This window comes from Anser brachyrhynchus, assembly GCF_964034855.1.
Source record: "Anser brachyrhynchus genome assembly, chromosome: 15".
Classification (NCBI taxonomy): Eukaryota; Metazoa; Chordata; class Aves; order Anseriformes; family Anatidae; genus Anser; species Anser brachyrhynchus.
In genome coordinates, this window is record NC_137733.1 from 13,307,301 (window position 1) to 13,335,058 (window position 27,758).

Genomic DNA, 27,758 nt, shown 5'->3' on the forward strand with positions numbered 1-27,758 from the left:
TGCTGCTGCTGCTGCTGCTCCTCCTGCCGCCGCTGCCCGGCTCCGCTCCGCCTCGCCAGCCCCGAGCGGGTGCCCCGGCCCTGCCGCACCTCCCCGGCCTCCGCAGCCCCGGCCCGGCGGGCGGTGAGTGCTGAGCCCCCCCTGCAGGCCCGGGGGGGGCGGCGGGGGGATGCGCGGGGGCCTCCTCGTCGCCGGAGGGAATCGGGGGGACGGGTGGTAACGGGGGGCTGAAGGGGCGCGGGGACCCTCACGTCGCCCCCACTTCGTCCCCTCCTGTCCCCCTCTCCCCCCCCCCCCGGGGGGGTGCGGGCTCGGGGCTTCGCCCCCCGGGGGTCGGGGTCCGGCTTGGGGAATGTCCTGGGCTGGGAGGTGTGTTTGGGGTGGTCCTCGTGTGTGTCCCCCACCCTTCCTCGGGTGATGGGGGTTCTGCGGAGGGTATCCCCCTCCCCGCCCCGAGGTGGTGGGGGGCGCCCTAAAGGCACCACCCGGAGTGCGGGGCTGTCCTTGGAGCAGCCCCCTGGGGGGTTTGGGGCTAAGCTGGGTGCACCCCACCCGGCTGGGCTCGGGGAGTCCTCCCAGGGTGCTGGGGGAGCGGCTACAGGCACCCCCCCAGCGGCTGTCCCCCACCCCATTTCCAAAGCATCAGGGCTTGGGGGACTCGGGCGTCTCAAGAGCAGGACCTGGGTGCTGCAGCACTTCCCGGAGCTGCCCCTCAGCCACCGACCTCCTGGCTGGCAGAGCTGCCCCCCCCCGCCCCCCTAGGGCACACCGAGACCTCGGGGATGGGGTCTGCCCACCGCAGCCCCGACACCTCTGGGGCTCCTTGGAGGAGGTACCACCTCGGTGCCCCTCTAAAAGGAGCTTCTCCTGCCCTCCCAAAGCACTCGGTTTCTTGGGGAAAAAGAGACGGCATTACAGTCATTTATAGTGCGTGAAGAACCACTTTCATAACGCCTGTGCCGGAGGGAACATCTAACCAGAGCCGTACCTGTCTGGGCATTCATCTGTATGGAAACTCTGCAGCCTCTTCCCTGGCTAACACCGGGGTTGTCTTGCAGAAACCATTTAGTCTGTCTAGACAAGTATGATGAAGAGCAAAGCGCCCAGAGCGGTGAATGATTAGAGCCTGGCTATCTCGGCAATGTTAGGTTCGTTGTATAGCGCTGATCGGTGGTGTGCTCTGCTTCTGGGTGCCTTTGGGTCTTTGGTTATCAAATGCACGAGGAGTAACCAGATGACCATGCAGGTTTGTTGTGTGCAAGAGCAAGGGAAGAAGAATGTAGCCAGCCCTCCATCACACATGTGCATGGGAGAAACATCACAGAAAGTTTAACCGGATTAAGTGAACAGAGAAAATCACAGACCACCAAAAATGAATAAATGGGTGACGGGGGGGGAAGGGTGCGTACTTTTGTCTTTCCTTCTGGAGGGTAGCACAGATAAGTTCATTAATATTTGTGTGGCATTTAGAGATCCTTAAATAGAAAGTACTAAAAAAAATGTAGCATTATGCATGAGCATAGAATAAATAAGATCCTTAGGATAGGAGACAAACTGTGGATAACGCATGTCCTTAATACATATTCATGTGAAGTAGAGTGTACTGAAGAAAGCAGGCTTGAACATAAAACAAAATCAAGGGGAAAGCAGATGTATAAATGTTCGTAAATACTCTGCAAGCATCCGTCTCCATCTTAGGTACTCGATGACCCTTACAAATCTAGTCTTTAATACTGCAAACCTCTCCGCATATGGGCTGTCCATCTGCCTTGCCCAGCAGTCCAAGTAAATTCACGAGGAAGATTCAGGTGAGGATGAACTTCCAGGGCTGAGCCTTGCGGCAATAACACATCCATCCCAGTTACATGTCAGGTAGGCTCTCCTCCCAGTAAATGCGCGTGTGAATCCCTAAAGGTTTCCACAGCTCCAGGAATGACTCATTTTCAGAGAGACCACACAAAGCATCTGTTTCAGAGTCACAAGCATATTCTAGAGACATGACACATAAATATTACTGGGAGCTGGCAGCACACGAGGCCAGCAGGTTTTTATCTAACTTCATGGGTGGGAACACACAGAGATCTGATTAAAAGTTTCGTGGCCATTGAATGCAAAGGGAGCAGAAGATGCTGCAGTTCCTTGTGGGTACAAGTATGGGGCTGAGTCAGGCCCAGGGTGTATTTTCCCTGTGAGCAGAGGAGATGGATCCTGAGAAGTGCTGAGCATCCCGCAATTCCCCCCCAGTCCCTTTTCAGGTCTGAACCCGACAATACAGATTTGTTCTGACCTCGGGAGCTGAGCTTACTCAGTATGCAACGCCGTGCTCTGTGCAAGGGACTGTGTTTAGGTCCTTGAGGAAGGAGCTGGAATACCAAGAACTTTATTTGCACCGGGGTTACAAGCTCGCATACCTCCATGTCTTCTCTGTATCCCATTGCATTGGACTTTGTAACCCACTGAGTGTTCAAGAAAAATCTCTTTCTATTACATATCAGCAAACAAATTGATAAAATTGCTTTCAGGCTGTCATCTGTGTTATACAGGGGAAGGAGAGAACGCTCGCAGAGTAGCAGTAGCAGATACCAATTGCAAATCTCAAGAAAAGAGCTATTAAGCAACTAGGGCATGTGTTGATAATTAGCTAACGCTTGTTCTGCTTGCTCTGGGCTTTACACTGCTGCTGACTGGCTATGAATTTTCTGCACTACCACTGCTTGTTTACAGTACAGCACCTAACTTAAGCAATTAATCAGTTTTAACAGACTCTGCTAATGTCCCTCTGACATCCGAAGAGCCCAGTTAAATGAGTCTGTCTCTAAATACTACTCAAGAGCCGAGAGGGGAAAAAAACAGAATGAGCACAGCCTGCAGAGATATAAATGACTTACACTTACATTTATTGGAAAATAAATGGCATTAGAATGACCAATTTTTATCCATATATAACATTTATATTTCTTTTTATAAATGAATAAATATAAAATACAATCTTTACAATGTTAGGATGAAATTTCATAAAATACCCAAAAAATCCATTTGGTACTGGAGGCCCTTTTCTGGACTGTGCAACACAGATTCTCCACACACAAGTCCATTTCTGCTTTGTTGGACTATCCCACATGAACTCGCACTGTATGGTACTGCCTTGGCTTTTGAGAATTACGCTGTTGTTGTCAGCCCCACGTTTACCTATCCAAGAAAGCAATGTCAATATAATAGAGAATAAGTGACATATATGTGAATTACACAAAGAATAATTCATAGGTAATTTTCAATTACAGAGAATAATTTATAGGTGCCTGATTTGTAAAGGGAATAATTTATGAGTAACCTGAATTGCACATAAAAAGCATTTACAGGTTAGTGTAACAAAGGGAATATATTGACTGCGCAGCTGTGTTAAGACTGGATTTGGGGGGCATTTCTTGTGCTAACACCCACCATTAAAAAAACCCTCCACATTCCACAGTGAAAGGATTTGTGGAATATGCCCATCTGACCTGAAACCTGCCCAAGCTACCAAAAGCCACATGTACTGGTGAGCTGATGGGACTAGGACTAGCCAGCCTCCAGGTTTATCGCTGGATATCGATTTTATCTTGCACCAAGGCTGGCATGGTGCAGCACAGTGCCTGTGCGTGCTGTCTGTGTGGTCCCACTGCGCCAGGTTTAGTTTAGGATTCCTGGCAGAGGTTGGCTCCTTCTTGCCCTGTTAGGGACCCTGCAGGGTGCCAACAGGGCGTAGTCTCATGTTTCCTGCTACGTAGATGTGCATCGCTCTTCCCTGTGACCCAATAATGGGGTTCTCCTAATTCTGGAAAAAATGTAATGATAGCAAATGGCTGCAAGTAGGAATAATAAAATTCAGTAGGATGCTTTTTTTTTCTGATGGTAAAAGTAGAGAATGATACATGAGTGGACACAGTGTGTGCCTCCACTTGCAGCAGATCTTTAAATTGTTATAATTTTGCTTAAAGGATTTCTTCAAGTGCAACTACAAGTTAATGGTCTTTTAAATAATAAGAATTGCTTTCTCCTCCTCAGGACTTGCTAATCAAGTCCTACGGTTTGTCATTGGCTAAGAGGTCAAATTAGTTGCTTTTTGCTTAAAGATGTAATGTCTTCTTCCTCCATACCTGAAGTGCATATGGATGTGTTGGTGCTTCCACTCCTTCATCACCACCTTAGCATCCTAAAAACTGAGGGGAAAAAATGCCCACCTAAGCTAAAATGCCATTGCCTCCTGAAGCACTGCATCAGGGTGTCATGCAAGGCGTCCTTGACACAAGAGCTAAAAATTGCAAAGCCCTTTCACACTACTTGAATGAATGAAACAATATATCCATGCATTACATCAAGCACAAATACTATCTACTACAGTTAATGTTGTAAAACAGTTTCTTTTCTTTTAAGCTGCTAAAGATATCCATAATTTTTTTTCTGAAGCGCTGATTTTTTCCAGGGAATTATTTTGGAAAACCTTGTTAAATAGAAGTAATGGTGTTGGATGTGGCCAATACAATGTGTTGCTGCTGTTCTGTTGGGAGCAAAACCAGAGTGCCCAGAGGGAGGAGGCACACGCTGCTCCAGACTGTACATTGCTAGCAAATTCCTGCCCTTCAGCTTTCAAACCATTAAAGCGTAATCATGGACATCCTTAGGCATGTTGGGTGCTCACAAAATGCCCATGCTCATAGCCGGGAGTGTCTCATGCAGGCTGAATATCCCCTTTTAGGAAGCCTTGGGAAACAACGTATGTCCCATATCTTTGGGCACACGCTGTATTTCATGAGAGAGCCCGAGGGAACACATGCTAAAAGACTGTGTGCTCATTGTATTCGTTGTTGCATACATTCACTCTTTGCTACTTCCCATTTAGAAAAGAAAAGAAGAAAAAAATTCCCTTCATTCTCTAAGCAATTCCTCCTCCCGCATACCCGTTTGCTCACCAGGAAGAGCTGATGAAAGCAGCTCCTGCTTCTCAGTGATCTTTGACAAGACCACTTGCAACCTGGACCAAGCACAAAGCCTCTGCTTGATTTCCTTGGGAGCAACAGGCTCCCAGGTGGCTCACACATCCTCAGAGATTTTAACATTGTGAATAGTTTCCTACTGTAAGTTCTGCATATGACCGGAAAAATGATGCTGGTATTTAAAGCTTGCACAGAACAAGTGAAATCTCGGCACTACTAAAGCCCCAGGCAACTCCCGGTGACTTCAGTGGAGTTAGAATCTCCCTTCACACTCTCAAATTTGGAAGCAAATCAGAAGTGTAGAGATTTTGGTGACAAAGTACAAAACAACCTCACGTGTATTCTTGTTGCTACTCATAAAAATCCAGCAGAAGCAACACGGACATTTTGAGGGCAATAAGAGGAGGTTGCTGAGAAAGCATTGCAGACTTTATTTGTAAACTTCCCTTGGATTAGGGCCCTTGTACTACTTCAAATCCCACTGTGCTGTCTGCCGTTAGGCTTTAATGCTAGTGAGACACAAAGCTTGCAAAAATAAAAGCAAACTGCTTACCTGAGCCCTCGCCTATGCGATATACCCTTAGCTCCAAAAGAGATCTTACAAAAAGAGTCTTTTTTAAGGACTGCTTATACTTACAAATATCTTCCCAAGGGTTAGATGTAAAGAAATTCAATATTAATTTTAATGGTTTGCCACTTTTCTCTTACGGTGAAATGACCAGAGCCATCTCTGCGTAATTGAGGAAAGAATTTGGCTCATGTTGGTGCTCTTAGTTAAATATTGAATTCGCTGTCGTGTTGCTGTCCTCAGGGGCCACTGACTGGCACTTACCTGACAGAGCTGGGCTGTAGAGCTACTTAAATTACAGACTTAACCAGTTCCTCATAAAAATATTTCACCTTCTTTTTTCCTCTCTCATGTGATTGCATAATGCTGTTACAACAGTGATGGTCAGCAGCTGATACATGGGCTTATCCACCCAGAAAGCTCTCCTGGTTTCTTCTAAACTGGTATTAACTTGCCTAATAGAAGATAATACTTCTTCCTAGAAACTTTGGGCTTTTGTGCATTTATACCTGTGTATTTTTATTCTGCTCTACACAGGTGGAGCACTTACCTGTAGCTGTCAGCTTTGCCCAAAGCACTGCTGCAAAATACTTGAGTTCTACTGGGCACACAAACATTTTCATTAAAATCCAGACGTAGAACAGCCACAGGGGTACTACATTGTTTCCTCTTTTTCTTCTCTTTGAGATGTCCACTGGAATTTCCATTGATGCCTAGACTGCAATGGGAAATAGGTGCCTGGCTCCTGCTGCTGGCCTTAGAAAAAACCCTTGAAAGGATATTTCCCAGATGCTGTGACTTGATTTCCTTCTGCTGCAGGCTTTCATTTGCTCTTTATTTATCCACTTCAACATCGCTACCTCGTTTAGCATTCTTGATGTCACACAGTGTGACATGAGTTGTTCGTGAGGCGACTCGATGGCAGGGGGCCCACACAGATCTCTCTAGAGAGGCAAAGCAGCTGCACAAGTCTCACGCAGCACATCCCACCTGTGGATCGGGCTGAGTGAAATTCCTTGGGCAGGTGCCCCGGGTCAGTGCCTAGGAGCCAGGACTGAAAGCTGTTAGGGGAAATTGTCAACAGGAACAGCTGCTGTTATTGGTGCCCGGTAAGTCAGGAGTTCAGGCTTCTGATAGATAAAAAAGACCAAGACCTACCTCTTCTCTTTTCCTACCGTGGCCTTTGAGAGCCCTAAGCAAAGAGGAGCACCACCTCAACAATGAGGAGCACCAAAAAATAAAAAAAAACCCACGAACTATCTGATTTAATCCAGACATGTGGTAGTAATAACGGGGCTATGCATTCTTGAGCACCATCTACTGGTACGCTGTCCATAAACCAGAGGCACACATGCAGATGTAGAGCGCCCTGTCACAGCTGCGCTCACGTAAACGCGTAGGGCTCCTGGCCAGCACTAAGCATTTACAAGCTCCCAGCCAAGCCTTACAGCTGGGATCCTGGGGCAAACAGCTCTGAGAGCAAAGCTGGAGGAGTCTCGCAGGTCCCTGGTGCTGATGGTTGCCTCTGCTCCTGCAGGCAGTGCCACAGCCTGCGGGCCTCTCCGCAATGCTGCAGTGCAAACATGCTCAGGAATTCAGCTTCGGGCCCCGGGCTCTGAAGGATGCGCTGATCTCGACCAACCCAGCCCTGCAGGAGCTCTATGCCAAAGCTTTCTCCAGGGCGGAGAAGCTGTTCCTCTCCGAAGCCTACAACCCGCAGAGAACGCTCTTCTGCACGCTGCTCATCCGGACGGCTTTCGACTGGCTCCTCAGCCACCCCGATGCCCCCGAGGACTTTGAAACCTTCTATCACGCCATGCTGCAGAGGAAGCAGAGCTTCTGTCGGAAGCACATTTACCTGCAGCCTATAGGTAATGTGGGTGTCTCCTGGAAAACATTGGGAGGGAGGTGGTGCCAAATGCTACTAACCCATCAGCCTCTTCCAAGGACTAACCTGTGGATGGGAAGTTCAGTCGGTAGTACCTAAGGTTGTGCCGTGCCCCGAGTCCAGAGTCACAAGTCGTGATGACACCCATCAGTATGGCTCCCTGGTAGATACCATAGAATCATAAAATCATTAGGGTGGGAAAAGCCCTCCAAGATCATCTGGTCCAACCATCACCCTGCTACCAACGTCACCCATTAACCCGTGTCCCTAAGCACCACGTCCAACCTCTCCTTGAACACCCCCAGGGACAGTGACTCCACCACCTCCCTGGGCAACCCATCCCAATGCCTGACTGCTCTTCCTGAGAAGAAATGTCTCCTCATTTCCAACCTGAACCTCCCCTAGCTGTAGAGAGCAGTAAGGCCTCCCCTGAGCCTCCTGTTCTCCAGACTAAATAATCCTAGTTCCCTCAGCTGCTCCTCGCAGGACTTGTGTTCCTGGCCCTTCGCTAGCCCTTCTCTAGACACAGCACCGCGTGTGCCCTTGGGTGAGATTTGCTAGGAATATATGCGTGCATATATACACATATATGTAAAACAATACTGGATAAAAGAGCATTTCTGGAACTCCATCCCTGCCAGTTAATAAAAAAACAAACAGCTCCCTGTCCCCAGGCTAATCCCTCTGGGCTGCTTATCTCAAAGATAACCTGAGCACATCTGCTTTGCTATGATAGACAACACAAGTTCTCAGGGTGACCTCTGAAAGAGCCCCTCTCCTCCATACGTGTCCAGCCACCTGGCAGTGGCTGCCACATCCCAGAGTAAGCAATTAACTTCACAACGAGCCTGCCTTGTGCCCAGTCACTGTGGCCAGCCCCACAAAACCCCATCGGACCTGGTGGTCCACCCTGATGCCGGAGCACTGACACCACGGCTTCTCTTCTCAGACCTGATCGAAGGGCCCGCCGGGCTGTCGCTGCTGGATTCCCTGCAGAGCTGCGTTGAGTCCTTCTTCCTGGGGCTCCGTGTCAAGTGCCTTCCCTCCATTCCCATCTCTTCCATCCACTGCTGCTACCGCCACAGCCAGGACTCGGACAGAGTGCAGCTTCACGCAGGTAAGGACCCGGCAGCGTCCTGGCACCAGCCTGGCATGCTGGCACCATGGAAAATAGGAAATGCCTGAAATATCCCTTCATTGCCAACGCAGGGAGGGGACGAGGAAGGGAGTGAAAAGGGAGAAATCCTGTTCCCATGGAAAAGCCAGAACTCTGAGGCTGGAAACAGGAATAAAAAACAAAGTGACTTTCATCACATTTTCCTCTGCTGTTTGTATTTTTCAGCACTGTTTTGTTTAGATCCAGCTCGGATCAGCTCTGGGGGAAGGCACTGTAGATCTCACATGGGCTGAATTCTCACATCTCCTGTCCAGAGCCAAAGTAAATCCATGGCCTGGGTGGTGCAGGTGGGGAATTCAGCAGCCTCTCATGTTCGGAAATCGGGGTTCAAGTGTCACACAGCTCCCCAGGGAAACGAGTCCGCCAGCTGCCAAACTCGCGCTGCACAAACGCCCATCTGGAGCGAGCTGCTCGCAGGTAGCAGGGGCAGCGTGTGCTTGTCCTGGCCCCCGTGCTGTGGCCATAGGGCTTCTCCAGCACAGCTCTGAAACACCCCTGGGGGAGTTCTGGTAGTTCCAGGTGCTTGTTTCCACGGGGCAGTGCTGAATTCATCTACACCTCTGCCCTCAGGTCTGCTTAGCCTTAACGCTCTGCTCAGCACCACTTGAAAAGCCTGCTTGTGCTCCGATTTGAGAAGACGGGCTGCACAGCTGCGATTCTCCGTCCGAGACACTGGGTCCAGCAGCTCTGCCTCGCTGCAGCTTGGATTACGTGCTCCTTCCCGTTAGCAGGAGGAATTCTGGCTCTTGCGTGCCTTCCACGGATGCTTCATTTTAACGACCATCTCTCTTGTGTTTGTCCAGATGGGATCCTGAACTTCCTGAAGAACAACAAGCCCATGGATGCTCTGTGTGTCCTTGGACTCACTCTCTTGGACCTTTACCCATGTGAGACCTGGAGCTTCACGTTCAGCAAATTCCTGCCAGGACAAGGTGGGGTTGGTGTCCGATGATCTCCTAGCACGGGGCATGAATAAGGCAGCACTGTACCAAAAAGCCTTCCCTGGGAAACTAAAATACCCAAATTTTATCCTTTTTTTTTTTTTTCCACTCCCTGATGATAGGAACTGTTTTTTCCCAGTTTAAAACTGGGATCTCAGGGCTCCTGATCCAGGGCTACTATTTCAGGCAAAGGTAACCGAGGTGCTGCAGACCTTGGAAGTGTGTCTTACCACACTGCTAAACTGGACTGCGCTATCACAGCTTTCTTTTCGTGCTGCCTAAGCTGAGAGACAGTCACAAGCTTACACGCGCCTCTCTTTGCAGAAGTGGGAGTCTGCAGCTTTGCCAGATTTTCTGGGGATTTCCCCCACGGTAGCTGTAGCAGCTTGAATCCGCTCGTGCAGAAGGAACGGTTAGGCCAAGTCAGCAAGGACAGCAGAGACCGGACCTTGCCGTTCAGTGCCCAAGAGATGGTCCAGTGCTGTAAGGTAGGACTGGAAAATTCCTGCACCCCGTATTTCTTGCAGTGTGGGGTTTAATACTTCAGGCCTGGGCATAATCCACCTGTCAGCCCAGTGAAGCCTGAGACTCTGCTCCTGCACCGGTCCGTGCATTTACACAGCTCTGAGCAGCTTGTATCTCAGTGCACTGCGCAGATCTCTCTTACTCCCCTTGCCACTGGAGCAAACTGCAGCATCAGCTGCGTAGCAAGGCGACAGGACTTATGGCACAGCAGCACTGGCACAACTGCCCAGCTCCCAGCCTCCTGCTTGGGACATCTGAGTCTTCTGCTTGCCAGGAGATGTGCAGGCAGTAGGACCTGTTGGCTGATGAAGTATTTGGAGATTAATTTGGTTAGCTAGATTAATTTGGTTAGCTAATGGTGTTTTGTGTCAGCCAGTGCTTAGCTGGGCAGGTGCATCTTTCTCAGACACAGGCATCCGTCAGGGAAGAGGACCAGGCACTAACACTTGTCCAACCTGCTTACATGGACAGATGAGAAAAATATATTAGACAAGTTTGCACATATAGTTATATGCCTTAAGTCCCATCCGTCTCTAGCACGTCATCGTCGTGAGTGCTCACCCCTCACCCTGTGCCCAGAGCTGCTGCTAGCGTTTCTCGCAGTGCTGGCCCACGCCGAGCATCTGCACCAACGCCTTCAGTGCCATTTCTCTCTGCCTCACCTTGTGTTTGCTCAGGACATTCTAGTCTGGGGTCTCTTGCTGAAGTAATTTCAAAGGGAATGAGGTGGCAATGGGAGGGGGAGAACCTTCCATCCTTGGCCGTCCCGCAGCTGCCAGTTCCCCAGGCAGTCCCGCTTGGCCGGCTGACTCCAGCTTAGCTTTTGCTTTGGCACAGACTTTGTGCTTTGGAAGGACCCGGATCTGTTATTGCCAATAATTTCTTACAGATTTCTCACATGGACTGTGCTGCTCTTTTCCAACCCCACTGGGACTGATTTTCTCCTTTAAAAACAAACAAAAAAACAAACAAAAAAAAAACAAACAAAAAAACAAACCAAAAACACAAACCACCACTGTGCTCTTGGGGAAGAGAGCTCAAGCAGCACTGCTGCACAGCTCTGAAACACCACCTATGGGGTCTTCCCACAGCTGCTTCCAAAACACACATCTCCCCCTTTGTCCTCCCCCCCAGATCAGGATGCTGGGTACCTGGGAAGCAGGGAGCTGTGTTCCCCTTGGAAAAGCCAAGGCTGGAGGATGACCACGCCGAGCCGGTTAGACTGCCGGAGCGGTGACGGGAGAGGAGGGAGCCGAGGAAGCAGGAATGACCGTGTGCTGCTATGATTTTTGGCTTCCTGACAGGTGACTTGCCACGAGATCTGCCACCTGATGGGCCTGGGGACGTGCCGCTGGCTGCAGTGCATCATGCAGGGCGCGCTGAGCCTGGACGAGGCCCTGCTGCGGCCGCTGGAGCCCTGCCCCATCTGCCTCCGCAAGCTGCAGTACGTCGTGGGCTTCAAGCTGGTCGAGCGCTACAGGGTGAGTGGCAGAGCCCCCGGCCCTTCCTGGAGTAAGGGGCACAGCTGCCAGGCTGCTGACCCCAAACCACGGTGCTAAATGCACTATAGCAGCATGTTAAATGCAGACGCTGCTCTCAGGGCGAGTTTCTGAGCCCATAGATCTGCCAACACCACATATGGACACCACCAAGAACAGTGCTAACACTTCTATGGCTCTAGAAAGGGTTTTCTGCCTGTGTTGTCTAAAAAGCTGGATTCGGTAGCCAAACAGCTAGCGGAATATAAATAATCTCGCCATTCTCATTCTGTACCCTATCTTCTCCTTGCTTATTATTCCTGTCTGACAAGCATCATGTTCAGAGACAGGATTTTCCACGGCTGCCTGTTTTAAAGTCTGTGGGTTATATTTGTAACGAGATGCGTGCAGAATGAGAACGGGGACGCCTCTAGTTTCATTCAGCTCGCAATCAGATGCACAGAAGCATGTCAAAGCATGCGGGGGAAAATACGCTTGCGTGGTTTTGCTGCTCGCCTGTGTCTGTGCAGTGTTAGACCCGTCTGGTGCTTGCTTCTGCCTGAGAGGTGCCCAAATTGCCCAGAACACCAGGGGAACATACTCTGGTTTATTTAAATGCCTGACCTGTCACCATCCAGCTATTGCTTTCTAGAAGAGAACTGCTGTCTGCATTAAGCTCTCCTAGAAATGCTTTTTCCTTTACACCTGCAGTAAATACTGTAATTGGCTCAACATCCCCTGGCAGCAGCAAACACAAAGCTGAAGAAAGGCCTCACTTGCCAACCATCACATCTGCTTCCCTGAGAGTGGAAGCTCAGCGAGATACAGCACACGCCTGTAGGAGACACTTGTGATAATCTCTGCAAGAGGCTTTGCTGCTGCCTTGAGAGAGGAGATAGGAACGTCAGAGATGAAGCCAGTAGTTAAGCAACTCTCTGCGAAGAGAGCACAGAGCATTTGAAGACAATATCAGATCAGATGACAGTTACTTGCAAAGAATATTTTGGGAGGTTGTGGCCAGCCAAGTACAAGTCTGAAGTCACATCTCCCTCTGGAGCACGAGCAAGAATCCCCACCTGCCGCAGAGCAGCCCCAGACGTTCACAATAAATACAGGAAATGCCAGACACAAAGCCATTCCTCCCCAGGAGCAGGTAGTGCTGCGAACGTCTGCGACCAAGACACGATTACAGGCAGAAGAGCACGTGGGACAGGAAACCAGTCCTTATGTAGGAGGATGAGCCCTTCAATTTATTTATCTGAGCTGCACTCAGAAACATACTCCATTTTGTCATCACAGCTGCTCATTCCGCGATGAATTGTCTTGAAAATTGAAAGCAACCCAATTCTCACTGCACTTCCCCAGCGCAACCAACATTTCCACCTGCTGCTTCTGCAGCATCCCGGGCTGTTCTGCACGTAGGGCCTGTATCAGAACGCAGTGATCGCAACGGCCACGCTGAAAAACAAACCAAAACACAGCTCACCAGTGCTCGAGCTGCCCTTAGGGTCTGGCTTAGCAGCACAGGACAGCTTTATCCTCGCCCCGGTGTTAACCACAGTTTCTGCAGCATTTGCAAGTTCACTAGTTAGGGTACAACTACTGGTTTAGCAAAGCTAAATCGTGAATATTTGAGGACTGAAGCTTGGCTAAAGGCAAGGATAATGTTTTATGTCTAGCTAACACTGCAGAGACCCGTGCCCTTGAGTACTGTTTTTTGTTCTCCATGGGCTGCATTAGCATGGCTTAGATCTGCTCGCAGGTGCAGTGCGACCGCCCTGCTGATGGGGCATGGTGGCACTGCCATGGCACGGGGGCTTGAAAAACTTCCATTGCCACCACTGGAGTCCCCTGAAGTGTCAGAGCACAGATTTCATCCCTAGTGACTTCACGTGCACCTGCCTGCAGGTAAGCTAAGACTGTAAAGAAGGTGTCCTGTTCCAGTTATATATGAGAACATTAAAAAAGAAAAAAAAAAAGAGGCTGCAGTCTTACAAACCCCACAAAGATGCGAACATCTTTGAGGCAATAAGTCACCCAGGGATGAGAGACAGGAAAGATTTTTGGGTTTTGGTAGTGATTTTGAGTCAATTATTCCTTCCATTAATAATAATCCAGATGTTCTCTGTTAACGTCCTCATCTCAGCAGTTTCTTTTCCTCTTCTAGGGAATTGTGCTAAGTAGCAGTTGTGATTCTTTCACAGATTCTCTGTTTTGAGTCTTGGAAGTTGAAAGAGACACAAAATCACGGGCTGTTGGCAGCTTCCAAACAGCTCTGCTATCCCCTTCCCCAGTCTGGCTGCTGTTGCAGCTTCTGGTGCATTCTTTGTTTTTTAAGCCCAGAGGGAGGGAAGGGCTGCTGGAGGTGGGATGAGGCAGGAGAAAAGTTGTCCCTTTGCATTTTGACTTGCCCCAGAGGGAGGGGGCAGGGCAGACTAACTTAGCTGAAAGAGTCCATTTTATTCTCGTATGAAATTCTTCCCTGAGGCTCCATGCGCAGACTGAAACGAGAAGCAGGGCCGATTTCTCCCACCCACTCAATTTGAGCTCTTTATCTTTTCTGTCACTTGCCTGAAGAGAGAGCAATAGAGGAGGAGAGGGGGAAGGGAGAAGGGGGATGCTCCTACAGACGGCAGCTCTGTAGCACTGCAAATTTCGTGCTTACTTCTCAAACATGACAGCACCGGGCTCACTGCTGTGTATATGGACCCAGCACAGCGACCGGTGCACTGGGGCCACAACCCAAGTTAACGCTCTGTACCTGTCACCCCTGCCTTTTCCAAAGCAAGTGCAGTGCTTTGCAAAAGTACCAGCTGGGAGCTGCAGAGAGGAAAGCTGAGAAAATAGGCCTCAAGGGTGTGAAATAGCTGAAAAACAAACAAAAAAATGCCAACAAGGCAGACAGGGAGATCACCTTTTATCCAGTGATGACTGGAGTGGTGATTCATCCCCCGAGAGCACAAGAAATAAATGTGCCAGAAGCAACCCACTATATGCCACATTGTAGCGTTTAATATTTAAAAAGGAAATTGTCTCAGACATTTTCCTTTCATTAATTCTTTCCTGGAGCCCGGCCTTCCAACTTGTGCACTTCAGCTCGAGAGACGAGGAGATATTCTTAGAAATATAACACACATTGCCACAGGAGTCAACCACACGATGAAACAAAATTCTTCCCCGCTATCTCAGGAGCTTTTGTAGTGACACAGCTTTCTCTAGGGAGGCGCTGGTTTAGCTCTAGCGGAAATCATGTGCAGAATGCGGGAGAGGATTTGTGCTATTTTTCTCGACTATCTTCAATAACAGGGCAAATTCTGCCCACATCTGATGGGGCTGGCTCTGCCACGGCCACTGACTCCAGGAAGACAAGATAAAGCCCCTGCTCCTGGCAGGGAGCACCACAGCATCCTAAGACAGCTAGGTTTACCCCAAAACGCTGAGAAAGGCATACCTGTTTTCTCTCGTTCTCTAAAATGCCGCCTTTTCCCTTCTCGTCACAGAAGCTCTACGCCTGGACGCAGACCGTGCTGTCCACGTGGCCGAGGCAAGAGTCGGCGGACCTGTCAGCCTCGGAGGACGTCCCCGCGGTCAGCTCGGACTCCGGGATGTGCTGTGAGAACGACTCGGAGGCGGTGACCTCCTTGTCGGAGCCGCTCACGCCGGACACGTGTAGCCAGGCCCTCTCCATCGGGCAGGAGCTGGAGCAGGACGAGCAGTCGGGCTCGCTGGCTGAGGCACACAGCCAGCCCCAGCTCGCCGGGCCCGCCAAGGCCACAGATATCGTTAAGGATTACGAGCTGTGGCTGGAGACCTGCATCGCCGCCCTGGAGAGAAACGTCTCCGAGGAGGAGCTGGCTCAGGTGGACAAGGCTGTGGACGCGCTGGCCAAGTGGGAGATGTTCACAGGACAGCTGCCCGCGATGAAGAAGGACCTGCCCTTTGCTAGGGACAGCACCGGGCTGCGGAAAGTTCTCGGAGACAAATTTTCCTCCTTGCGGAGGAAACTGAGTTCCAGAAAACTGTCCAAAGGGGAATCGTCCCCTCATCGCTGGCGGTGGGAGGAGAACTAGCGAGGGTCTGCCTTGGGATGGGCCAGCTCTGCTCCCAAGGCTTTGGTTGCGTTACTATCCTGCTTCTGAGCTGTCTCACCATGGGTTGTTGCTGTCAGAGGGAAACAGGAACTCCCCCCAGGAATAAAAGGTGTTTCTTTTTTCTGAGATTGCTAATATCATTTTGACGTGATCGGTTCTTTGGTAAGGGTTTTTCCTGTGCTGGTCTAAGCTCCAGCATGACTCTAAATTCCTGTCAAGTCCTATGTAGGCACTTTATTTTCATGCTGTATTTCATTTGGTTCAAAGTCAGCTGGGAAGAGGTCTATGCTAAACACTAAACACATTCACACAGAAGCTTGGGCCATCTGAACAAACAGATGCAAATTAACCAGGGCAGCTCTCTTCCCATACACAGAGCTCTCCTACTTAGCATTTCTGTCTGACGCACGGCTATTATTCCTCCCTCTCTCCCCCCGCCAGACGTTCATCTCTATTCCGTTCACTGCCCCATCGGCTGGAGGCTGAGCCCAGCACGGGAGCACAAACGCTGCCGACAGACCACGGCTGCGGGTGGGGGGGAGAGATGGAGGCGGACGGGCACGGAGGCGGTGAGCGAAGCAGAAAGCTGCCAGGCAGCTCGTCCGTCCTAAAGAACAGCGTTTGTGTGACGGCTGTCTTTTGGCGGACACTCCGGGGGATCTCCAGAGCTGCTTCACTTCAAAGCCAGGCTTGGAGCTGTGAGCTAGAACTACTCACGTCCTCTGCAGATTGGCACTGGAGACAAAACCTTTGGGAAAAAAACAGGAAGAAAGCATTCACACACGCATTGATTATTAACTTAAAAGGGGGAAGTACACATGCATTCCTCTCCCTGCCTCAAGAAGGCAAACCCCCATTCCTTTTGCTCTTCTCTGCTCCATAAGTCACCCACCGGAGGGGAACGGGTGCTGTGCTGGCCCCGGGAGCTGCCTTCCCCTGCTGGGGGCACGCTGTTCCCCTCCAGCTATTTATAGATGGAGCTCAAGAGGCTGATGGCTTTCGAGCCCTGTAATAGCAGCATGGGGAAGGCTGGCCCTCTCCACCCGCAGCTCACTCAGCCCGCAGCACTGATAACGCTCCCTACAGCTCACAGGGCCACGGCCATGCTTCAGATTTCCCCCACCTACAAATATCTTTGAATTAACAACTGCAAAGGACAGGAAAGCAGGTAAGTCCAGTTCAGCTGGGGGGTGAGAGAGGATATTTCCCTCAGAGGAGATAATAGTTTGGGTTTTCCGCAGTGCTTGCCCTGTGCACTTTGAAGGCAACAGGACCCCAAACCCTGCAACGCATTTTTGGGGTAGGTAGGGAGAGAATCAGAGGAACACGTCCAAGGCAAGCTCGAGATTTACTTGTGAAAGTACAAAAGATTTTGCATGAATTCAGCCGGATTCAGGACGCAAGCAAATCCACTTGAGCGTGATTTAGGCAGAGAGAAAAAGGGAGTTTGACTTCAGGAGCGGCGATGGCAGCTCCTGGCAGCTCCCCTTCCCTCCCAGGCCGCGCTCCCTGGCTCGGCGCAGCAGGGCCGCTGCTGCCGCCCCCTCCTGGTGCCTCCGAGGGGCTCTCGGCCGCGGCATCCTGCCCTGCAGCAGAAATTCCCCGACCAAATCCTACCGGAATTACAAATCCGCGTACCGCCCCACGCTTGCTCATGCGTTGCTGTAACAGATTTACTATTTTAAGCAAGAGATTACTTTTTTTGTTTGCTGTTACTTGATTCCGTAGTGAATCATGAGGCTGAACTTTCGAAAGTTTCCCAAAAGATACCATAAACTCAGGATGACAATACGGCCTGAGGGAGAGAGACAGACGGCTTTCTGTCATAAAGTCCAAAGGCAACACAGAACAGGGGAGGCACAAAACCAACTTGCACTGCCGCAGAAGTCACAGATGGGAAACTCCCCACGTGACACTCAGTTTATAGACTTGTGTTAGCTCTGTTGTGAGAGCACAAATGCCTCCTGAAGAGCTGTCACTTACCACTAAAAGATATTTTTTGATACTGCCAGTGATAGAATCACCACTTATCACCTCAGCTCATCCAGAAGAAAGAAGGAAACGAGCAGGGCCGCTCACCTACCTGCGTGGCAGCTCTGCGGGGCCTGCAGGCCGGACGCAGCCTCGCGGTGCCAGGCTGAAAGGAAATGGCTGTTACACGTCCACGTCCTTCGGCAGGTGGAAGCGAGGAAGGGGTCCAGGTGCTGCTGGTCCCTGGGAATCCGGAGGTTGGGGTGCCCAGGAGCTTCTGGTCAGGCTCGCAACACCGGCACACAGAGCTGTAGCAACTGTCCAGAACCAGCAGCACTACATACCCTGCATTTTAAGCAGCACTCATACTATCAAATAAAGCAGGCTTCTGAGGAGATACTTCTACGCAGAGCCGTGTGGGAACAGCAACAAAACTTGCAGCTAATAAGCTGCTGATTTGTGGGCCAGGAACAGTTTCACCACAGGGTAGGTGGTGGGCAGGAGAACCTAGGTGTAATGTTAAGCGGCCCCTCAGTTTGTTGAGCCTCCTGCAGGAAGACGGGCAGAAAAAGGAGCAGAGCACCAGGACAGGAATGGAGGCAGGTTACTGGGAGCAGAAAGATCAGCAACAGCCTCCCTCACAGCCCCGGCATGGCAGCGCCTTCGGCCCCTGCCTCCTGACCAGAGGGCATCTTGCTGGCCTGATGGGATGATCTAGAAATGAACCCTGCACGTTACCTTGCTGCTGCCATCAGGCAATGCCCAACTTATTTTGAAGCAACTTCTGAGGTCCATAATCCCAGACAGAGTAGAAAGCACAGCCTTTTAATAACCTTATGAGCTCATAAAGACAAAAATCTTTTCTCAAGAATAAATTGGCAAAACATTCTGTTCTTAAGAAGTTGCTGTAACTGAAGGGAGCGGGGATACAATGCATCTGCCATGGGGTAAAAAAAAAAGCCAGGCTTTTTCCTGGTTACAGGCAAAATTGCTTGTAACAGACTGCAAAGGTGGGAGAGGAGAAGCCAGTGCCTTCCGCAGATGTCTCATCGGTAATGCTCAGCCCTTTGTGATTTAGCAGCAGATGTGACCACCTTCCTCTCCTAGTAATGGTGTTTTCAACTGAAGTTCATTTCTGCTGTGCAAAATTAAGGCTTTAAAGCTACTTCTTGTAAAAATTCCTGAATACTCTTCCTAATAACTTCTTGCCTTAACAACGTGCTGTTTCACAGGATGCCAGTCAGTCTTGAGGAAGATGGAAAGAAATCTGCTAATTTTTGTTAGTAATTATATAAAACTTCTTCCCCAGTCTACAGGATAGTCAGACACAAGATGGGAGCTGGAAAGCACAGGAATTTAGTTTCTTCCCTCAGTCTCTCCTTCAAGAAGCTGTAATGAATGCTCAAACACCAAGTACGTAAGGGGGCCTACAAGAAAGGTGGAGAGGTGCTCTTACTGGGGAGTCGAGTGATGAGACAAAGTAATGGTTTTAAGCTAAAAGTGGGTAGATATAGTTGAGCTATTCAGAAGATATTCTTTACTGTGATGGTGGTGAGGCACTGGCACAGGCTGCCCAGAAAAATTGTAGATACCCCACCCCTGGAAGTGCTCAAGGCCAGGCTGGATAGTGCTTTGGGCAACCAGGTCTGGTGGGAGGTGTCCCTGACCACGTCGGGGGCGTGGAATTAGATGATCCTTCAGGTAACCTTCCAGCCCAAACTTCATCTGTCTTGTAGGGCTGTAATTCACTGGAGTATTTCTTCCCAGAAAAGGGACAATTTGCTTTCATGGAGCCGACAAGAGGTCACATGGAGCTGCGCTGCTGCTGAGGGTCTCTCAAACTAGGAAGTATGAGATCACACCTGGGAACCTCTTACAAGCTCATAACGAATCTGCCATTCACTTGCCCTCATTTTCAGGGATGCTGACTGCTGGCAAAACACATTGTCACCTGAAAGTGCTCAGCACCTCCAGGGGAAAAAAGGCAGCCATTCCCAGAAGCCTGATGTAGCTGAGGACCTAACATTTCCAGTGATTAGTGGAAGGACAAACATTGTTCCATAGACTCTTTTAAATTGTGCACCTGCCAATGCAATTGATTGGGCATTAACAGTTCACACAAGAAACAATTAAGATTTGCCACAAAATTTGTCAGCTGTGACCTTTCAGAGTACAAGCATGAAAGGTTAACAGCATTCCTAAGAACTGGAGCTCAAATTCTGGCAGACTTAGCTGATGCCACGACAGCAATCCTGTACAACAGGGATGCTGAGAACTCCTCAAAGGTCAATGGTTCTGCACCGTAGCACAAAGATACCACAGCACACAAGTAAGGAAGTCCAAGAGGGGACTGGCACCAGAAAAAGAAGCAAGGATAGTTCCTATGGCTATTATCAGATAGTACACAGCAGAAAAGAAATGTCTAGCAGGTGTTGCCAGCTCAAGCTTAATTGTCTTCTCTTGCTGAGCTTAAAATACATAAACACAAACTCAAGCTGTGTCTCCCCTTCCCCTTCCCATCAGTCCTAATGTCTAAAACATTTACTGAAATGTCACAGATGAATGAGTTGGAAGTTTTTTTATAGGTTAATGTTTCACCAGCCTTCAATTCCTGGACACATTCAGGAAGAATTATTCAGACCAAAACCGGAGAGGTGGGAGATGCATAAAGATTAGAGAACAAGGTTTTATTGCATGACAGCTGTAGTTTCATGCAGCCCGTGCTGTAATTTATTCAAAAAGCAGCTTTTTGCAGAAAATTTTTCAAAGCAGAAGTCATTCTCTAGACTCTGTTGAAAGATAAAAGCCATGAAAAACAGTATAACAAGTCAAGTTTTAATAGATTTATAAAATTCATATATACAAAACAGTAAACTAAGTCACCAAAGCTATAAAATACACTTTTTACACATCACAATATAATTTTATCTAGTACACAGTTTTCATAAATTGAAACTATTACAGCAAGTAGCTGCTTCTATTGTGGATGCTGTTTTGGTGCTAGAAAGACACTTATGTGAGCAGTCTGGAACTGTGCTTTTAATTTATGCATTTTTTTTTTTTTACCTTCTTTAATTTGTCACTGTTTCTAAAGTACTTTCCTGTGATTGTTAGAAAATTAAGGCTAAACTCAGGCCTTTCTTGCCCAATGCAGTGAACTGGTTTAAACAAAAAAAAGATATTGCATAGTATGCGTATTACAATGCATAGGCACCACAGAGCAAGTAAATTGCAGAATAAAAAGATAACGTTAATTGGCTTCCTAGCTACATGATTGTGTCACGAGATAAGTTGGTGTTTTGTCAGTTTGCTTTCATACATATTGATTCCATAAACATGACAACTCATCACAAGAGCAATAAATACTAGCCATTTTGTTAAGTGGAGTCTCCAGAAATACTGCTTAACATGGATCATCAACTCAAGCTCATTACACATCCCAGATAACTTAACCTGTACATCAGAAAAACGCTCATTATCCTAAAGACTGTTAATGGCTTCGGTGTGAGCGGGAGTTTGAACACGTTTTCAAACCTATAATCACCGAGCATGCTTTCCAAGTCTTGTGAACTACCAAAAAGATCATTCCTCTTCCACGTCCCCCTTCTCCCTGCTGTCTTCTGCCAGCTTTTGCCCCCAACCACCCACACGTAAGCTCAGCACAAAAGACTGACGGGAGGTACAAGCAGAGCAGCAGTGCCATTCAAAAATCTGTTCCTTCCCTCAGAAGAATCTCTCCCTTAGGTCCTACTTATGCAAAAAGTTTACTCTCCATCAACTGTAGTTTTTATTCCAATAACGGAAACAGTATCTTATCTAGCCATTCCCCTGAAATGCTTCTCGTGCTCTGGTATCTTGAAGAAAGGTTAAGTAGCTGTTAGGAGTAAGACGCACCGCCTGGCCAGAGATCTGTATCCCATATTTGAGCAGGAACTGAGTTTTAGCACCCAGTTATGAGCAGATGAAGAGAGATTTACAGTGGAAGGGTGTGCAGCTGCAGCAGGGCCAGCCTTGCCAGCCTGCTGCTGTTAATTCACAGCCAATAGCTCTCTGGAGTCACTCAAACCTTTTGGGGTCAATGCAGATGGCATTTCTGTTCAACACAGTCAGTCTTCAAGCACCATCAGCTTTTGGGATCTGCTTAGGAAATAGCTCCTCTCTCCTGCTCCCTTCCAACATGCTTTGGCTTTTTACCAGAATGTCTACCTTGGAAGTCAGTGCTGCTCTTTTTTTTTTTCCCCTCTCCGACCATGATTAATTTCATGTCGGACAGAAGATGTGACCTTTGGGCATATGCCAAGAGCTAGGCTGCGATACAGTTTGTCAAGCCAGGCACAGAACCGCTAGCACTGACGACCTAATACCTCCACACTCCCCACCCAGTAAGACGACAAGCATATCAACACACAGACAAACTTCAATACTGCTTTCCAAACGCTGTTAGGAAGACAAAACCTTTAAGAATCAAGCTAAATTGCCCAGGCACCAAGATGAGCGAAGAGAGAGCATCACCTGGTTAGCACAACAGCAGTTTCAGCTCCAAACATCCTGGCTTTGGTCAATTCCATCTATGTAAATAAATTAGTGTTAAAACAAAGAAGTGCCCACTTCACAGCACAGAGATCACCCCTGCTAATTACAAAACAGGTAATATTAAGAAGCACTACGTTTTGTATTGTCTTGCCAATTACTTCCTCAGTAGGCTAGACAGTCCTCATCTAGAAGTGCGTGGAGTCGGTATTAATCCAGCCCAAACGTGGCCCAGGCGATGCCGGTTTTCACGATTCCTGAATACTGCTATAGGCTCGTTTACAAAAGTAGGCATAGATGTTTTATGGCTGCTGCTGAAACACCCTACCCACCACTTCCCGCGTTACAGAAGTAATGAAGAGCGTACTGAGGTAAAGCGTTGGCAGTGCTATATTAAATCCCTGACTACCCCATGTGTTTTTATTCTAGAAAAATGTTATAGAAGAGAGGCTACTACTGAACCCATAGGAACCCAAGAGAGGTCTCATGATGAGAGGTCTGGTTTGCAGGACAAGCTGCACTGTAGGGAGGTATTATTGCATATCTCATTTTTGCCTCAAGCCGGCATGCATCAAATTGTCCATCAACCCGAAAAGTACTCCTGAAAATTTGATAAGAAAAATCATGTGTTCAAACACTGCTTGAAAATCAAAGGGAGCTTGTACGGAACTCCTTGAGTTCTATCCTGCACAATAGGTTCTTCAGAACTGAAAAGGTACATTCACAGAAGAGGCTGCAAAACATGAAGTTATTATCCAGAATACAGCCACCTAAAGGAGGCAAAGGGCACGTTTTCTCAAGTGATCTTCTGGGGAAGGCTGCCAGTTTCTTCAGTGGTTCCATGTCTATTCTTTTAATTTCTCTTTTTTTTTTTTTTTACACTAACCAGGACTACTGAATACCTGGGTAGCATTTCAAATGGAAAGTTTTTCATACCAAAATCTATTTCAAGTGTCCCAGGGGAATGAAATTTTAGTCTGTAGTGCCACATACAGATGAGCTCTTCCTACACCATTTCATTAGTTTTTTTTTTTTTTTTAATTAGTGTACGTTTCTCCACTCTGCTTGGTTCAGGCTTTAGTTAGCTCAGAAAGTCAAAATGTATGCCTTTAGGAGCTCCTTCGTGCTTGTAACATGACTAGTTCTAGGTTTGATGCAGCAACATATTCAGTTTTTAAAAACACTATCACGTCAAATAATCTGTGCTGCCATACCAAACAGAGTAAGTTCAGTTCTTCATATGAAACTCAAAGCATCTTTGAGTTGTAGTGTGAAGCTGAGTGGCCAGTAATTTCTGTAATCAACACCAGGAACTACTTAATTGCTTTAAAGTGATAACTGCCTATTAAATATGTCATTTATAGAAATTATTCCTACTCTTCCTGTTAAGTTCCAATTCACTGTCATCTGGTATTGCCATCTCAGAATTGTTCAGAAAATGACAGCACTGCAATTTGTTAGCTTAAAAATAAAGACAAAGTACTGCTTGATGAAATACTCCCATTTAGTTAGTTTTTCTACTTAAACTGCACAATTACGTAAGTTTCTCCTGCAGGCACAAGCTGCAAGCACTTCCTCTCTTTGTCCTTGCAAGAGACAACCCATTTGCAACACCCCGTCACTGGCCACTGACCTGTAGCATCAGAGAATGGACAGCATTTTTTTTTTTTTTTTTTAAGTAGCTGTTCAAGGTCTCCATCTGATTATCATCCTGCTTGTGACCTATTTCCTGACTAGCCAAATGAACAATAACCCTATAAAGTTAACACAAAAAAGATGTTCTCTCCAGCTGTGTTTACCTGCAAAGTTCTCCAGGATGTCACTTCAAATAAAGTTTTTTTTTTATTATTTGTTTCTTGTGAAAGGACTACGCAACTGATCAAGCCTGTCCTGAGATGCTTGTACAACTTAAGCTACCTACATTCTGCTTTAGTAATTAACTGATTTACCATAACATGATTTTCTGGCTTTATTATACTACAACTTAGCTTGAAAAACAAAAACAAAATACCTCAGTTGTGCAAGAACTAGAGTCTATATTTAGCAAAGAAGTTTACCTGCCACCTGAAAAATAATCCTTTTCACTCACAGTCCAAATCCTTTGCAAGTTTGAGAAGGGCTTCACTTTTGCATGAAGAGTCTCCTGATCTTGGGTTCCTGGTATGAACCAACACTATCAAACCCAAGTTACACAGAAAAGAGCCTACAGAGCCAAACCACTGATTTTGATCTGCAGTCTAGAGCATCATGCTTAGGCCCATTTTGTCAACAGAAAGAAGAAAGGCAATAATGGGCCACAGGTGAGCAAACTGGTTCCCTAGAACTCTGATTTATTGTGCAAAACTGCTGCTTCGTACAGAAAATCACTAGCAAGATTGACAGCTCCATATGATATAACTCATGCTGTTTCTTTTCCAGGTGCAGATCAAGCTACTTAAAGTATATGTTGCATTATTAGCTCTGTTTAGAGTTTTAAACCCATACAGTGACTATGGATACAAAACCATGGATGGCCATGGAAAGAAAAACAGAACAGGAAATTCCACACTATGCCTCCCAGGTAAAACTACAGTAGATTCAGACATAAAACTGAGGTAATTCTTGAGAAAGAAAATTAGAGTTGAAAGGGAATGCTTAACTCATTTGAGAAAACAAGCATCATATTAGCCCATCTAGAAAATTTAGTGAAAGAATAAAATTCACAGCAAACTAGGAAATAAAATCAAGTCAACCTAGAAGTCGGGTCAGCCCACGACTGCCTCTTCTTTTCCCAGTGTCTCGTGTGAAGTGGAAACCACTATCAGGAACTCCAAGAGAAATTAGAAGCGTTGGAATAATCTTCATCTTCAGTCAAACAAATGGGCTAGCTTAGACAAATAAACCTTATACGATGAGTAAACTTATTTGCACCAACCAAGGTTACAGCATTTACCTTTTCAAATGTAATAAACTGAAGAGCCCTCCCATCTGACTACCAGTCATGTGACATTTTTCCCCTTCAAGGCTAAAAATGAATAAACATTTAAAAGACAGACTTGGTCCTGGCAAAAATAAGACTTGTTACAAGGAAGCTAATTCCTGTTTAAGTTTGCTTAAATTTAAATTGGATTTTCCTGTCTGTAACTTTTCACTGCTTCTTACCTCAACACTGCGTTATATAACGCCGACATAGCCACGTCTTTTCCACTCTGAAGCTTGCACAAAAAAAAAGACTGCTGCATTAGGAAGCTACACAAAAATACTGATACAACATCTGCAAGCTTCAGAGGGGAAGAAAGATTCCAGATTTTATCCAAATTAAAATCCTGTTCCGTTGTCCTTTCATGTTTTTTAGACCACATTTCCCATGGGATCACCAGCTGAAGTAAAACGTTGCTTGTTTTGACATGCCATTGCAGTCTCAGTGGGGATTAAGAACTCCAGAGAATCTGCTGCCTTTGTACGGGTACAAACAGCCCTTCAGGTTTTATTCTTGGATAAAAACCATGACAAAAATTAAACAGTAAGCTACGTTTGAGAATTATCTAAAGAATAGCACTACAATGCTGAGATAAAAGGCAGGTTGTAAGTTTGTCCATGCACCCCACTGTAATAGAAAAGACCTGATATGTCTGTACACAAAAAAGGCACCTGATAGTTAGTTACACAGATTGAGAGAGCTAGGAAATTAACAGTTCATATCAACGCTATTCATAGCCTCTTGCAATTTTACGCACAAACCGTTGCCCAAAAGGGGCAACTCCAACCTTGACTGTATTCAGAACTACATGTGCATTACTATAGGCTAGAGATCCCATTAAGACACAGATTAGGGGCTAATTTTACAGCAAGGTTTTGCTGCCCAAATCCATCAGTGCAGCTGTAAAACTGGGATCTCTAGGGTGTTTGGACTTCCTATACAGTCAACTGTTGGGAACTAATCAAGCAGCTGCTGTACTACCAAAGCCTTTGCGTAAGAGTTTAATCAGTTCCAAACTTCTGAATATAGATAAAGCTCTGCCATGTGAGATATCGAACCTTCACAAGTACTGCCAAACTGCAGGTGTGAGCACAGTGCTGAATTTCCACCAAGCACATCTCACTCGAGCACCCACTGTTCAGAGACAGGGTCAGGTGCTCTAGCACAGGCTGCTTCACCAAGGAAATCAGTTTCCCCATGATGTAATACCCTTTACACATAGTGCAAAATAAACCCTTCTCCAGCGAGGCCTCAACTTCCCATCCAATTTACTCCAACATGGGTTTCCTTATACAGTTTCAGACTTTTGCTTCAGGATACTCATGCAAAACCTTCAGACAAGAGCTGTGCATCCACCTTAATTAGCGGATTCCAGGCCCTTGGCAAAACTGAATATGCATACAAGATCTGGTTATATTCCTAGGGTTAAGAACGCAACTTCCATTAACATTCTCCAAGACAGCTACCAATCTCATTATGTTTAGGTTAGTTTGATCGATTCAGCACCTCCAAACTACAAAAAAGGCAGTTTGTATGACTGGTGTCTCTGAAAAATAAGCATATTCATTTAAAACATAGTGTCTTCCATACATGGTTTGTCAGAGATTTTGTTTTCTAGGAAGGCAGAAGGTGGTTGTGTTATTCAGCATTCCAAACTAGGTACAGAACCTACAAGGGCCATGTTTCAGTAGTGTTTCTAGTCCAAATGATTCAGTAGCTATCATCAACATTTGATTCCTTCGGCCTATAGCTCCTCTGTTTGGACTGGCTAGTTTACAGCATTCCTGAGCCAAGTAAGTAGCATGGGTCCTACACCACATGCAAGGGCCATAAAGAAAGGATAAAAACTTTGATCTAACCCTCCAGCAAATTTTAACAAGACATGGACTGCTCTCCTTCACTGCAACATAATATCCTTCAGATTCTCTTGAAGGATCGTGTCCTTCACAGCATGAAACACAAAGCGGATGTTTTCAGTGTCTATGGCAGTGGTGAAGTGATGGAAGAGCGGCTTACTACGGTTTCTCCTCTTTCTGTCAAAGCACTGCACCAGATAACGTTGAACATCTTCTAGCCTGTGAGGGTCCCCCTTGAAGTCCGAGAAATACTTCTTAATGCTGACAGTCTTTACCTTCTCTACAAGAAGATCCATCTTGTTGAGGAATAGGATAATAGAAACGTTAAAGAAAAGCTTGTTATTGACTATTGTCTCAAAGATATTCATGGACTCCACAAGTCTATTTGTGCGCCTGTCTTCCATGAGAACCTGATCATATTCACTGGAGGAGACCATAAACAAAATTGAAGTTATTCCATCAAAGCACTGGAACCACTTCTGACGCTGAGATCTCTGTCCACCTACATCCACCATCTTGAAAGGTATTTTTTTAATGATGAAATCATGCTCTACTATCCCCTTGGTGGCTTTTCTAGCCAGCAAAATATCTTGTTTGCTGGGGAAATAATTCTGTAAAAGAAAGGAGAAGAGTGTCAAAAAATCCTTCAAAAATGCCTGTTAATGTCAAAATATAGAATGGGAGAAAAAACAAGAGCCCTTTATTTTTTAATTATCAAGTGAAGAATGAATATTCAACTTAAAATAATGGACTGCTGACCATTTACCTCAACACATTGTTAAACAACTAACAGAAGATCCT

General features: G+C 47.1%; 2 protein-coding genes and 1 long non-coding RNA gene across 4 annotated transcripts in view; 1 reads left to right on the forward strand and 2 right to left on the reverse strand.

The window, feature by feature from the left end:
* On the forward strand, positions 1 to 20,619 carry AMZ1 (archaelysin family metallopeptidase 1). The gene is made up of 7 exons (XM_080556424.1): positions 1 to 123; positions 7,079 to 7,412; positions 8,379 to 8,546; positions 9,410 to 9,538; positions 9,872 to 10,035; positions 11,377 to 11,553; positions 15,051 to 20,619. The coding sequence occupies exons 2-7, from the start codon at positions 7,109 to 7,111 to the stop codon at positions 15,618 to 15,620; spliced, it is 1,512 nt and encodes a 503-aa protein (XP_080412550.1). The 5' UTR covers positions 1 to 123; positions 7,079 to 7,108; the 3' UTR covers positions 15,621 to 20,619.
* Positions 2,881 to 7,098, reverse strand: LOC308178200. The gene is made up of 2 exons (XR_013939630.1): positions 6,092 to 7,098; positions 2,881 to 4,199 (listed from the first exon to the last, which is right to left on the reverse strand). It is a non-coding gene; the product is annotated as an uncharacterized lncRNA (long non-coding RNA).
* GNA12 (G protein subunit alpha 12) overlaps positions 20,427 to 27,758 on the reverse strand; it is a 43,343-nt gene continuing 36,011 nt past the window's right edge. For both annotated transcript variants that reach the window (XM_080556425.1, XM_080556426.1), the window contains one exon: positions 20,427 to 27,568. In XM_080556425.1, the coding sequence (XP_080412551.1) occupies positions 26,999 to 27,568 (570 nt within the window). In that variant the 3' untranslated portion in view covers positions 20,427 to 26,998. The remainder of the gene's footprint in view (positions 27,569 to 27,758) is intronic.